The 13,001-nt window shown below is 44.8% G+C and overlaps 1 protein-coding gene across 3 annotated transcripts in view; it reads left to right on the forward strand.

Moving 5' to 3' along the window:
- Positions 1-13,001, forward strand: part of PLXNA3 (plexin A3) — a 479,210-nt gene that overhangs the window by 399,388 nt on the left and 66,821 nt on the right. For all 3 annotated transcript variants that reach the window (XM_033922827.1, XM_033922819.1, XM_033922836.1), the window contains exons 19-20: positions 4,298-4,441; positions 10,915-11,149. In XM_033922827.1, the coding sequence (XP_033778718.1) occupies positions 4,298-4,441; positions 10,915-11,149 (379 nt within the window). The remainder of the gene's footprint in view (positions 1-4,297; positions 4,442-10,914; positions 11,150-13,001) is intronic.

A 13,001-nucleotide genomic window follows, 5' to 3' on the forward strand; every position in this document is an offset into this window, starting at 1 on the left:
CTGATAAAGGGATTGGAACAGCTAGCTTCCTTATGAAGAAAAGCTAAACAGGTTAAACAGGTCTTTACAACGCTAGAAATGACTATTATTCTTCCATTGTAACCCCCATTTTTATATCTTTTGTAATCCGCCTTTTGTAATCCGCAAGGTAATGGCGGAATAGAAATCTCTAATGTAATGTAATGTTAGGAGAAGGAATGCCAAGCAGAGATATGGCAGAGGTGTATAATATAAATGGGAGGCAGTGGTGAAATAAGAGAGGGTTATTTATCTTTATGAATAGGGGACTCACCATGAAACTATTAAGTAATATGTTAAAACAAATTGGAGAAAGTATGTTTTGACTCAACATATACCCCCTCCTTTACAAAACTGCGGCAGCGTCTTTAGTACTGGCTGCGGTGGTAACAGCTCGGACGCTCATGGAATTCCTCTGAGCGTCCAAGCTGTTAAGCGCCACAGCCAGCGTGAAAAACGCTAGTGCAGCTTTGTAAAGGAGGGGGCTAGTTAGGCTCTTGAGTTTTATTGAAAGATGTTACTGTATTAAGGCACTTTTAGAACAGATGGGTTATCTCCGGGTATTAGCAGTAAAGAATAGAGCTGCTCTTTGGGATACTACCATGTATTTTGGGACTTGGATTGGCAATTACTGGAGACGGGATGCTGGGTTTGACAGACCTTTTGGTCTGACCCCCAGTGGCACTTCTTTCTTATAATGCCTAAGTACACAAGCATCACCGTACCAGATCAGACTAAAGGCCTGTTTAACCCAGCATCCTATTTCCAACAGTGGCCAGTCTGTGTCACAAGAATCTGGCAAAATCCCAAAAAAAGTAAAGCAGATTTCATGCTGGAATAACCAGTGGGTTTTTCCCAAATCTGTAAGGGCCTTCTTTAAAACTCTGCTACACTAATTGCTTTTACCAAATCCTCCGGCAACAAATTTTAGAGCTTAATTATGTGTGGAGGGAAAAATATTTTCTCCTGTTTGTTCTAAATTTACTACTTAGTCCTTGTACTTTTGGAAAAAGTAAAGAAGCGATTCATGTCTATCAGTTCCACTCCACTTAGGAATTTACATTTTGGTTGCCCTTTTCTGTATCTTTTCTAATTCTGCTAGGTCATTTTTGAGTTGAGGTGACCAGAATTGTACACAATACAATACTCAATTTGGCTGCATGACTCATATTCTGTGTGAGTCACTATACTCACGTTACCCATCTCCTAAAGTCACTTCATTGGCTTCCCATCCGTTTTCAAATACACTTCTCCCTCCATATTCACAGTGATTGGGGGACGAACAGACCCGTGAATACAGAAAAACCGCAAATAACAAAAAAGCTCGATACGCAAAGTACAACTTTCCTCAGTGACATATAACGGCATTATCTACTCCAATCGAACTAACCGCGTACTCTACACTAAGCACAAGCCAAAAAAATAAATAACCGGCAGGACGAAGAAACTTCTGCATCTATTTATTACTCATACCAACCAACACAAGCCTTGCCACTCTCTCCGACCCGCCACTTGTACGATTCCGTTCCATTCAAGGTAGCCTGACCGCATTGACCAATGAGGATGGAGAGCTCCACAAACAGCATATTTGAACCAATCAGCAGAGGAAGAGCACGTAAGGAGGAGGTGCTAGATTTCTAGCTAAACAGATTCTCTCAGCTGTTAAGGGGCTCGAGACAAATCTGAGCCAATGGGGAGCGGGAACAATTCAGAAAAAAAAAAAAGAGTGCTTGGACCGAGGAAGGGAAGGGCCAGCCTCGGTTAAACTGCTGACAAGGATGGCTCAAACGGGACTGGGCAAAAGCTTCACATGACGTACGGCGTGAGCCATTGGTAAGCAGCGATTTTCTCTGAAGGAAGTGCTGGGAAAAATGCTCCAAAATTTTTATTCAAACCAAAGCACTATAATTAAATGTAGGTGCTTACTTCATATATCGATGTGGTAGCTAGGAAATATTTTCTTTCCTGCTATACAAGCAACCATATTAGATCTTGACCGACCCTCAGTGGCGCCACTCAGGACTCCAAACTTTTCATTGTCCTGAGCTTTACGTGTCTGCTCGTCACTGGGTCTAATGATCTTTTTCATAGAGCTAAATATTTTTTTCTTAAACTTTTTAGCTTTTTATTCTTTTATATTTTTATATTTTTATACTTAGCTTAAAACTGTGGCTAAGTCCTCTTGGCTCGAGATGTCAGCATTTATAAGGGATGTCAAAGCCGACATGTTTCGCCTAAATAGCTTTTTCAAGGCTTCATCCCTCTTTACCGCCGACAACCACTGTAACCGCCAATTCTTTACACCCCTAAAGAATTGGCGGTTACAGTGGTTGTCGGCGGTAAAGAGGGATGAAGCCTTGAAAAAGCTATTTAGGCGAAACATGTCGGCTTTGACATCCCTTATAAATGCTGACATCTCGAGCCAAGAGGACTTAGCCACAGTTTTAAGCTAAGTATAAAAATATAAAAAAATAAAAAGCTAAAAAGTTTAAGAAAAAAATATTTAGCTCTATGAAAAAGATCATTAGACCCAGTGATGAGCAGACACGTAAAGCTCAGGACAATGAAAAGTTTGAGTCCTGAGTGGTGCCACTGAGGGTCGGTTAAGATCTTATATGGTTGCTTGTATAGCAGGAAAGAAAATATTTCCTAGCTACCACATCAATCCAAAATTTTTATTGGCACAGCGCTGGATATAATTTGGGGGGGGGGGAGCCAGCATGCCAAAAATCGCGAATAAGCGAAATCGCAAGTGCTGAAACCACGAATACGGAGAGAGAAGTGCACTGACTTACAGATGCATTCACTTCCATGCTCTCACTATCTCCCTTTATGTCTCCTACCCCCTCTTCCCCCCTCCCCGTGAGCTCTGCTCAGCTGGTGGGTCCCTCCTGTCTGTGCCCTTCTCCTCTTCTGCCAACTCCAGACTTTATCCCTTCTATCTTTCTGCGTCGTATGCCTAGAACAAACTGCTCAAATTCCTATGGTGGGCTCCGCCTCTGGCAGTGTTCAAGTCCAAGTTCAAAGCTCACCTCTTTGAGACTGCTTTCAACTCCTAGTTCCTCTCACCTTGGGATCTGCATTCCCAACCCTATGCCATGTCTGTCTGTCCAAGTTAGACTGTAAACTCTTCTGAGCAGGGACCATCTATTAAATGTCAAAATGTACAGCGCTGCATAAGTCTTTCAGTGCTATATGGCTGATAAATAGTAATACTGGTAAGTAGTGTGGTAGCACCATGAAGCGATACAAAGGCTTTATAATTTCAGCTTTATTCGCCATTCTTTTCCTAATAATTTGTAACATTCTATTTGCTGTCTTAGCTGCCTTCACACTCAACGGAGGGTTTTAACATATCGTCAGTTTTCCTGGGTGGTGGCATCTAATGTGGAACCTTGCATCATATAGCTTTAGCTTGGGTTGCTCTTCCCTATGTGCACTTGATCAAACTTAATGTCATCTATGAATGCCCAGCTTCCCAGTCCTGTAAGGTCCTCTTGCAGTTTTCACAACCCTTTTGTGATTTAACAACTTTGTATCATCGGCAAATGTGATCACCTTGCTTGTTAATTTTGTTTCCAAGTCATTTGTAAATATGTCTGTGTACTGCTGGCAGTGTAACCTTTGTTCATGGGGCTACTATTGCCCTGGGATAACTGGACGCTCTTAAGGCAGGGGTGTCCGAGTGCCGCATGCGTCCCGTAAAGTATTTTGTGCGGCCCAGGTTGAGGGCGATGCAGTGTTTTCCTCTGCTGCCCCCGGGTGTTTACCTTCTTGCCTGCTCCCTCCTCTGTCTTGCTGCAGCGTTTTGTGCGGCCCCAGAAAATAATTTTTTCGGCCAATGCGGCCCAGGGAAGCCAAAAGGTTGGACACCCCTGCCCTAAAGAATGCCCCTTAACACCAAGACAGTGGAGGAAAATTAGCTTTGATCCCAGAGGCAGGAAAGCAGATCTGGTGTTTAGAGCTGCGTCTGCACAGAGAATCAGAGCTGCTGCTCTTGCACAGTCTGGATGCCAATTTTTTTCCCCCGCTCAGCATCCTCTCAGAAAATGTATAGACCAGAATTTATTTAGTATTTACAATGCTAAAGTACTACTGACAGCAGCCAAGACAAACTTGAAGGTCACAGGTGTCCTTTAACACCAGACAGGCAATGATTCCAGCTTAAGAGTAAGCCAGGTTTCCCGCAAATGGACTCCTAGCAATTCAAGTGCAAATGTTATTCCTCTGGTTCCTGTGTTCCTTTCTTCACCTATGGGACCTGGTTTTATCCCTGCAGGGTAGGAACCTGACTCCTGCAGCTCCTGGGAATGCCAAGCTGAACTACACGGTACTGATTGGGGATAAGCCATGCACACCAACTGTGTCCGACACCCAGCTGTTGTGCGACACTCCTATCCAGAGCGGCCGCCAGCGTGTCATGGTGAGAAATCAGTATGCCATTCTCATAACCTCTGCTAAGGAGGCTCCCATGGGTCCTCTTATTTTAGGAGAGGGGCTAGGGGATTGAGGAAGGAGAGACATGTGTACTCCACACAGTGTCTGTTAGCAGCAGGATTAGCTGCACATCTCATCTCACCTCTGGCATACGAAAAAAATAATATTGTGTAGCAGGTTACGTTGGTTGGCTGAATCTTTCAGTGTATGTGTGCTTGTGTGTCTGCACATTTGCCTGCATTTGCACGTGCTGTAAATAGATGTGTGCATGTGAGAGTGTATCTTTTTGGTGTGGATATACACGAAAAGGACAAATGGCAGCTGAGATTTCTGTGCTAAAACACCGTTCCTGTGTGCAGTGCTGGTTCTTTTTGAAGGCAGAGGGAGGAGCCTGGGAAAGAGCTTTTCACTCTCTGTTAACCAGCCCTGTCGCCACCTGCTAACCTGTTGCCACAGCAACCAGGAGACTCTCTCTGTAGCGCTGCCACCATCACTTTACCTGGCAATTAGCAGGTGGCAGCGACTCAGGTAGGGGGGAAATATAAAAAGGAAAAGAGGCTAAGAGCAAGCCAGATTCAGGGGAGGTAGAGAAACCCAGCACAGAGTAAGCTCCACTATAAAATGTTTTTCCTTGAAATACAACATGTTTTAATGTTTTATTATTGTTTCTTTCTTGTGCTACCTTTGTATTACGAATGTGTTTTTGTAAACAGCTTAGATGCTAAGCGGGTGATACATTTTTAAAATAAATAAATAATCACACCTATTAACCGGTCCAGTAACAGAATGCATACATAACATATCAATTAAAACTATTATTAATAAAGTGGAACTTTGGTTTGTGAGCATAGTTCGTTCCAGAAGCATGCTCGTAAACCAAAGTGCTCAAATATCAAAGCAATTTTCCCCATAGGAATGAATGGAAAAGCGGGCGATTCGTTCCACATCCCCAAAAGATACTCTCCCCCCAAGGCCCCTGGCGTGCTTACACCCCACCCCACCCCCAAAAGACACCCCCCCCCATACCATTGGCACGCTTGCACCCCATCCCCAGGAATTAGCTTCGCCCACCCCATCCCTAAGAACCAGCATCGCCTGCCCCCCCCCTCGGTTTAGAATTTCATTAGAATCTCGGAGAGAGCGGGAGCCAGAAGGCCTTGAGTATGCACAGATGCTCAAGACCCAGCAGAGATCACCGGCAGGCGGCAGACTCTTTCAGCACCGACACGTCCTGTGGGTTGGTGTTGCGTGCCGGTACCCGATCGCGGTAAGGGTTTGGAAGGGGGTGGGGGCTCGCATATCGAGTCAACGCTCGGTTTGTGAGGCAAGATTTGCGAGAATATTTTGCTCGTCTTGCAAAACACATGCAAACTGCGTTACTCGCAAACCGAGGTTTGACTGTATATACAATCAATAAAACAATAAAACTAAAAAAAAAAATCACACCTAAATATATCCTTCATCACACCCGTCTACATTTTCTACATTCTGTATAAAAAATACAGTTCGGAATGCATTATAGTAGGGGAGGTTTGTTTACCGAACTACATAACATACTCCGTGCTTTCAATGTGCTAGAACAATCTGTACGAAATCAATTTTAAGCAAAGGTCTAAATGTGCCAGATATGGAAAGAACCCTGGGATAAGGTTATTCAAAAAGATACAAACTGGGGAATGCCTGTAAGAAACTTTCAGTGTGCTTGAATATTAATGGAGTACTGTTAGGTCCATAGCTGTTAAGTAGAAATATTTTGGCACCATCGAGACATAATCTACAGTTACTGATGGCATGAAGGAGGCAGAGAGAACTGCTGAGTCCTAAAATTATGTTAAATGAACTACAGAGGTCTCTGGCTGAGACTAAGGAAAATGTTGACTGTTCAGAAATTTAAACTTTACTCCGCAAACCTGGCCTGCATGGGCCAGTAGGAAAAAAAGAAGCCAGTGCCGAAAAAAAAAATCCATATGGTGTGCTACATAGCATTAGCAAAGAAGCACTTAAGGGACAGTGCACACAACATGGGAGAAGATGGTGGCAACGTTATTTTGAGGTGATGCTTTGCTTCAATGGAGACTTGTTCATATCAAGGGAAGGATGGATGGTGTAAAGATCTGGTAGATTCTGGAGGAACCCTGTCCCAATCTGCTGTCTCAGAGTCACCTTTTGGCAGGACAGTGAACAGCAATCCTAAGTACAAAGCTAAAGCAACAATAGAATGTCCTCGAGTGACCCAGTCAAAGCCCAGACCTGAATCTAATAGAAAATGTGTGGCAGGACCCATAGGCAGTGGAACACTTTTTTTTTTTGTTTGGTAGGGCCCAAAGCTCTGCCCTAGACCCCACCCAAGACCCCCCCCCCTCAAGCTCTGCCCCAGTCCCCACCCCATAATAATAGTACTAATTGTAAATGCCATTTCTTCCATTTATTCTTCATATACACACAATATAATATTTTAGCAACACATAATAGTAACCACAAAATTAAACTACATAAAGCACACCCTTTTTCCTTTTCATACCCCTGTATAGCATTTCTTCCTATCTCATCCACCCCCATGTGCAATGTCTCTCTCTCTCACTGTCTACCATTTCTCATTCCCTCCCTTGCTGCAAAGGAGTAGGAAAAGAGAAATAGAGATCCAGGGTGCATCTTTCCAGCTCCCTCTACTGCCACATCCAACATTTCTCACTCTCTTATCCCCCGGACTGTGTGCAGCATCTTTTGCCCCTGCCCACGAGCCCCATGCCCAACATTTCTCCTTCTATCACCCCTCTCCAGCACCATGCCACATCTTTTCCTCCATTCCCATCTCCACCATGTCCAATATTCCTCCCCCTTGCATCACTTTCCGTCTGTCACTGTTTCCTCTCCACCACCACCACATATATTTCTCCCTCTCATCTCTCTTTACCTTACTCCACTCCCTTCACTATGTCCAACAATTCTCTCCCTCCCTATGCCCAACAATTCTCCTCTTTTTTCCTTTCCCCATGTACACCATCACTTTCCCTCTCTCACACCCATTCTCAATAATTCTCCTTTTCTATTCCCTCCCACACCTCAGCATCTCTTTCTCCATCCTATATCCCAAGGTCATGCCCCCTCCCTTCTGTGCCCCCAGTGTGTTCCCTTCATCCCTTCTGTGTCACAAGTTCATGCCCCCTCCCTTCCTTCCAGCCTTTGTCCAAGGTTTGTGCCTCGTCTCTCCCTTCTGTGTCCCAAGTTCATGCCCCCTCCCAAGGGTGTGTACCTGTGTTCTGGTCAGCTCTAAGACATCCAAGTAGGCCTCCTTCTCCTTTCTTCGAGATGCACTTTTTTCTTCACAAAGTCACAGGCAGCAACAGCAGCAGAGTATGGCCAGTGGTCCTGGTGTGCTGGTTGAATGGCCTGCTACTAGAGAATGGCAAGGAGACAAATTTTTCCCCATCCCCACGGGAACTAAATTTTCTGTTCCGGTGAGTTCTTTTCCTGTCCCTGTACCACTCCTGCAAGCTTCATTCTCATCTGCATAAAACTCAAACACTTTAAAATCATACGTGTTCGAGGCTTGTGTGGTTAAGGCAGAGCTTACAGGAATGGGGCAGGGACAGGAAAAGAACTCGTGGGGACGGGATGGAAAAATGAGTTCCCACGGGGACGGGGAAAAATTTGTCCCCATGTCATTCTCTACCTGCTACCAAAAGGTATGCTGCCATGCAGCTTAGAGGGAACATTGCTTTATTCCTTTTTACTTTTTATCTGATCAACTTTTTATCTCCTTCTCTCATCCCCTAGCTTTCATATTTGTCACCCTCTTATTCCCTTTTATCTGTTTCCCATTACCACATTTCTACTCTTGTATACTCATTATTCTGCTCACTCATCTCCTTGACAACTCTCCCACATTTATCCAGTTTCTAGCATCTCTCCTCCTTATCGCTTACCCCACATCATTTTCTTCCTCTTTCTTTATTTTTCCCTCCCACAAGTGCAACATCTCTCCTTTCTGCTCTTCCACTCCCTCCTCCCAAGACTGACATCTCTTCTCTTCCCCCCTCCCCATTCTGGCCCTGAGTCCATATCCCCTCCGCCTTTCTCTGTCCATCTCCCTCCTTTGCTCTCCCTGAGTCATCCATCTATCCCTCCCCTGAATCTTTTTCCCCTTCCCCATTTTGCCCACTCCACCAAATCTATCTCTCCCTCTCCCCATTTTGCCACTCCATATCCATCTCTCCCTTTCACCTCCTTCTACCATCACTCCCTGACCCTTAGTCTTCCCCCATGTCCATCTCTCTCTCTCTTGCTTCCTCTGGCCTCCTCCAAATTCATCTCTCACTGTTCCCCTTCTACCCCCCTCTGCTGTCCCCAAGTCCATCTTTCCCTGTCCCTCGCAAATCTGACATCTTTCCATGTCTCCCTCCCTCCTTCCTTCCTTCCCTCCCTTACCCCATTCCTGAGTCTCGCATTTCTCCCTCCTTCCATCAATTGAGTCCAACATCTTTCCCCAAGACCTATATCGCTCTCTAACGTCTACCCCGCCTCCAAATCTGAAATGTCTCAGGAAGGGCTTCATTTCTAAGTGGCACTCTGGTGGAAGTTACATCTTTCTGTCGGCCAACGTGCCTGCTGGTCGTCAGTCTCTTCTATGTCCCTTCTCCGACATCTACTCCTTTTCCTTTCCCATCCCCTCTCACCCTCCACATGTACTTTGAATTTCTTGTAAAAGTTGCTGGGTGGCAGAACCAATTCACAGCGTTGCTCTGCCGCCAGCCCAGGTGCATTCTCTCCATTGCAGCCCACCCTCTCTGACAACTTCCTGTTTCCTCTGGGGCAGGCCACAGTGGAGATAAGATGCCAGAGCCAGAAGCAGATCGACACTGTGAATCGGTTTCGCTACTCGGCAACTTTTACAAGAAATTCAAAGTAGATGCGTGGGGGGTGGGTGGGAGTAGATCTCAAGGAAGGGAAGAGAGACCAACAGGTACAGTGGCTGGCAGCAAGATGCTGCTCCCATGAGAGCGCCAAGGTCGCTGCATCAGTTGGCGTTTCTATACCTGCAGGATCCCTGTTGGCCCTGTTACTACCGGCAATTTTTGTGGAACCTACATCCCCTGTGGCCTCCCCCATTCCGATGCCTATGGCAAGACCTGAAGACTGCAGTCCACAGATGATCCCCAGCCATCCTGCAAGAGCCTGAGCTTTTTTGCCAAGAAAACTGAGCAAAAAATACACCATTCCATTGTGAAGAGCTGGAGACGTTTATCCTAAATGACACATGGCTATTAGTGCTGCAGAAGGCAATTCCACCAAATATTGGATCAAGGGGTAAGAAGACTTATGCAATCAAGGCTTTTGGGTTTCTTAATCTTATTTACTTTTTGAAGATGTTCTGTAAGTGTTCTTTCATGTTGAAAGGGTAGAGTATCTTTTGTACTTCAGTGAAACGGTCCCCACTTTAATACATTCTGAATTATATATTTTAGACAACAGAATGCAAGCTTTTGCAAGACGCTGTATCAGTTGCAATTGATTTTACCGATGACCCATTTGCAACACAGAATCTTGTTGAAATGTGTTCATCACTGGAGAGAAGTATGACTTTAGTAATTTGCACTCTGTCATGGATTAGGCTGACACACTTTCTTCAGAGCGTGTAGTTACAGGCCCAAGTCTTTCCACGGGGGAAGGATGTGTGCAAATGCTACTTCCACAACACCCTGAGACACAAACCATAGCCTATGGTCACTCTTTCAACTAATACCCCTATGTCCATATCATCTACTTGATCCCTCTTCTGGCTTAATGTATCTATCCTTGAGATAGCTCTGCCCTCGTCTTATGAGCAGAAATCACATTTATATGCAGATGTGGATTAAAACCATGGCTTTGGATACCCTACTTCTTATGACATAGAAATACAGTAAAACCTTGGTTTTACAAGCATAATTTGTTCCGAAAACATGCACGTAATCCAAAACATTCGTATATCAAAGCGAATTTCCCCATAAGAAAAAATGGAAACTCAAGCAATTTGTTCCACAACCCCAAAACTTTAATGCAAAATACTATACGTACTTGTATTGCAAGCCCTTGCTCATTTAGAACAGTCACTACACTCCTGCAACGTCAGAGAGAGACGAACCATCAGCTCAGTTGTGATGATGTGATGTGTGTCCTTGTATTGCAAGACCTTGCTTGTATATCAAGTTAAAATTTAATAAAATGTTTTGCTTGTCTTGCAAAACATTTGCATCCCAAGTTACTTGCAATCCAACGTTCTACTGTATCTGGTCAAGATTTTATTCTTTAGGATTCTGTCTGCAGTTGTGTTATTAAACATAGATATTTCAATAGCAATGACACTTACTGCTGTGAAAGTTGAACAGCGAGGGCATATTTGTGACCATTGGTGTGACTTTGTTCCTCATCACCTCTGACAGCTGATTGGCCACCTTTATTTCCTGTCCCCCCTCTCAGATTTTGGTGGGAGGGCTCCAGTACTCCCCAGGCACCCTGCAGATCTCTGCTGACAGTGCCCTCACGTTACCTGCCATCATGGGGATCAGTGCTGGAGGGGGTCTGCTGCTTCTTGCCATCATCGCCGTGCTCATCGCCTACAAGAGGAAGACAAGGGATGCTGACCGGACCCTCAAAAGGCTCCAGATGCAGATGGACAACCTAGAGTCCCGTGTGGCCCTGGAGTGCAAGGAAGGTATGGTGAAGCTGGAGAGCAGAGTGCTCTTTCAGTTGTCTTGTTTTGTTTAAAGATGCATGAGCACTGTTCTGATTGGTTGAGAGTTTTTCGCATCTGATTTTTTTTTCTTTTTTTGGGAGGGGAGGAGGGTTAAGGAGTACAGAAGGGACTTTTCTGCTAACGACTTTTTAGTTGAGCAGCTTCTTCCTTTCCTTTAATCTTCCATTTCAGTTTGAACCAGGCCTGCTTCATTTGCTTCTCCTTGGGGTATTTTACCCCTTTTATTTTTCTATTCTTCTCCTTCATTTAGGACCACTCAGCATCTGAAACAACAACACAAGCTTGCAAACTTAAAACGGTGAACGTCCTTCACTATGGTTGGACCCGCTGTGCTTGCTCTAGGTTACTGCAGCGCTGGGAATGCTCTGTACAAGCAGCTAAAAATCAGCTAGGTTCTGAATCACAGCTGCAAAAATATTGCAGGTTGTCTGAAGCAACAGCGTGTATGTCCTTGCTGGAAGAGTGCCAATGAGAATTGTAGTTTGCTAAACAGAGCAAAAACGGCAAAGAGGACATCAGGCACCCTCAAGTCAATTTTCAGCAAGATATCTGGGGAAAATTTTTTAAACATTTAATCTAGACATTTCAAATTAATCTTGTTTTCAGCAGCATTACGGGGTAAAACCCCCATTTAACACTATTCTATAAATGATGCTTAGAGTTAGGCACAGTTTACTTTCGCCGAACATAAGAATTGCCGCTGCTGGGTCAGACCAGTGGTCCATCGTGCCCAGCAGACCGCTCCCACGATGGCCCCTAGGTCAAAGACTAGTGCCCTAACTGAGACCAGCCCTACCTGTGTACGCTCCGGTTCAGCAGGAACTTGTCTAACTTTGTCTTGAATCCCTGGAGGGTGTTTTCCCCTATAACAGCCTCCGGAAGAGCGTTCCAGTTGTCTACCACTCTCTGGGTAAAGAAGAACTTCCTTACATTTGTACGGAATCTATCCCCTTTCAACTTTAGAGAGTGCCCTCTTGTTCTCCCTACCTTGGAGAGGGTGAACAACCTGTCTTTATATACTAAGAGTATTCCCTTCAGTATCTTGAATGTTTCGATCATGTCCCCTCTCAATCTCCTCTTTTCAAGGGCGAGTCTCTCTCGCTGTACAGCAACTCCTCCAGCCCTTAACCATTTTAGTCACTCTTCTCTGGACCCTTTCGAGTAGTACTGTGTCTTTCATGTACGGCGACCAGTGCTGCACGCAGTACTCCAGGTGAGGACACACCATGGCCTGGTATAGCGGCATGATAACCTTCTCCAATCTGCTTGTGATCCCCTTCTTAATCATTCCCAGCATTCTGTTCGCCCTTTTCGCCACCGCTGCATATTGTGCGATGGCTTCATCAACTTGTCAACCAGTACTTCAAAGTCTCTTTCCTGGGGGTCTCTCCATGTACCACCCTGGACATCTAATTTTAAGCATATCCACGTACACTTATTGAAACATGGTGCATCTTCTAGTGCCTAAGGGCTCCTTTTACTAAACGGTGGTAGAGGTTTCTACTCCGGCCGGCGAGTTAAATGCTCCGATGCTTATAGAATTTCCTATGAGCATCGGAGCATTTAACGCGCCAGCCTGTGGCAGAAACCTCTACCGCCGTTCAGTAAAACCCAATGTAAATTAGGTATCGATCCCTCTTATTCTACAATTATATGCGTAAATTCTAGGAATGCCCCCATGACCCTACCATTTTCACACACCCTTTTTGGACTTGCATGTAAAATTTAGGCACAGATCCCATGCCCAAATTTGCACACATTTATTATTTATTTGTTTGTTTTAGGTATTTTATATACTGCCTATCAAAGT

Source organism: Geotrypetes seraphini, chromosome 1, assembly GCF_902459505.1.
Source record: "Geotrypetes seraphini chromosome 1, aGeoSer1.1, whole genome shotgun sequence".
NCBI lineage: Eukaryota > Metazoa > Chordata > Amphibia > Gymnophiona > Dermophiidae > Geotrypetes > Geotrypetes seraphini.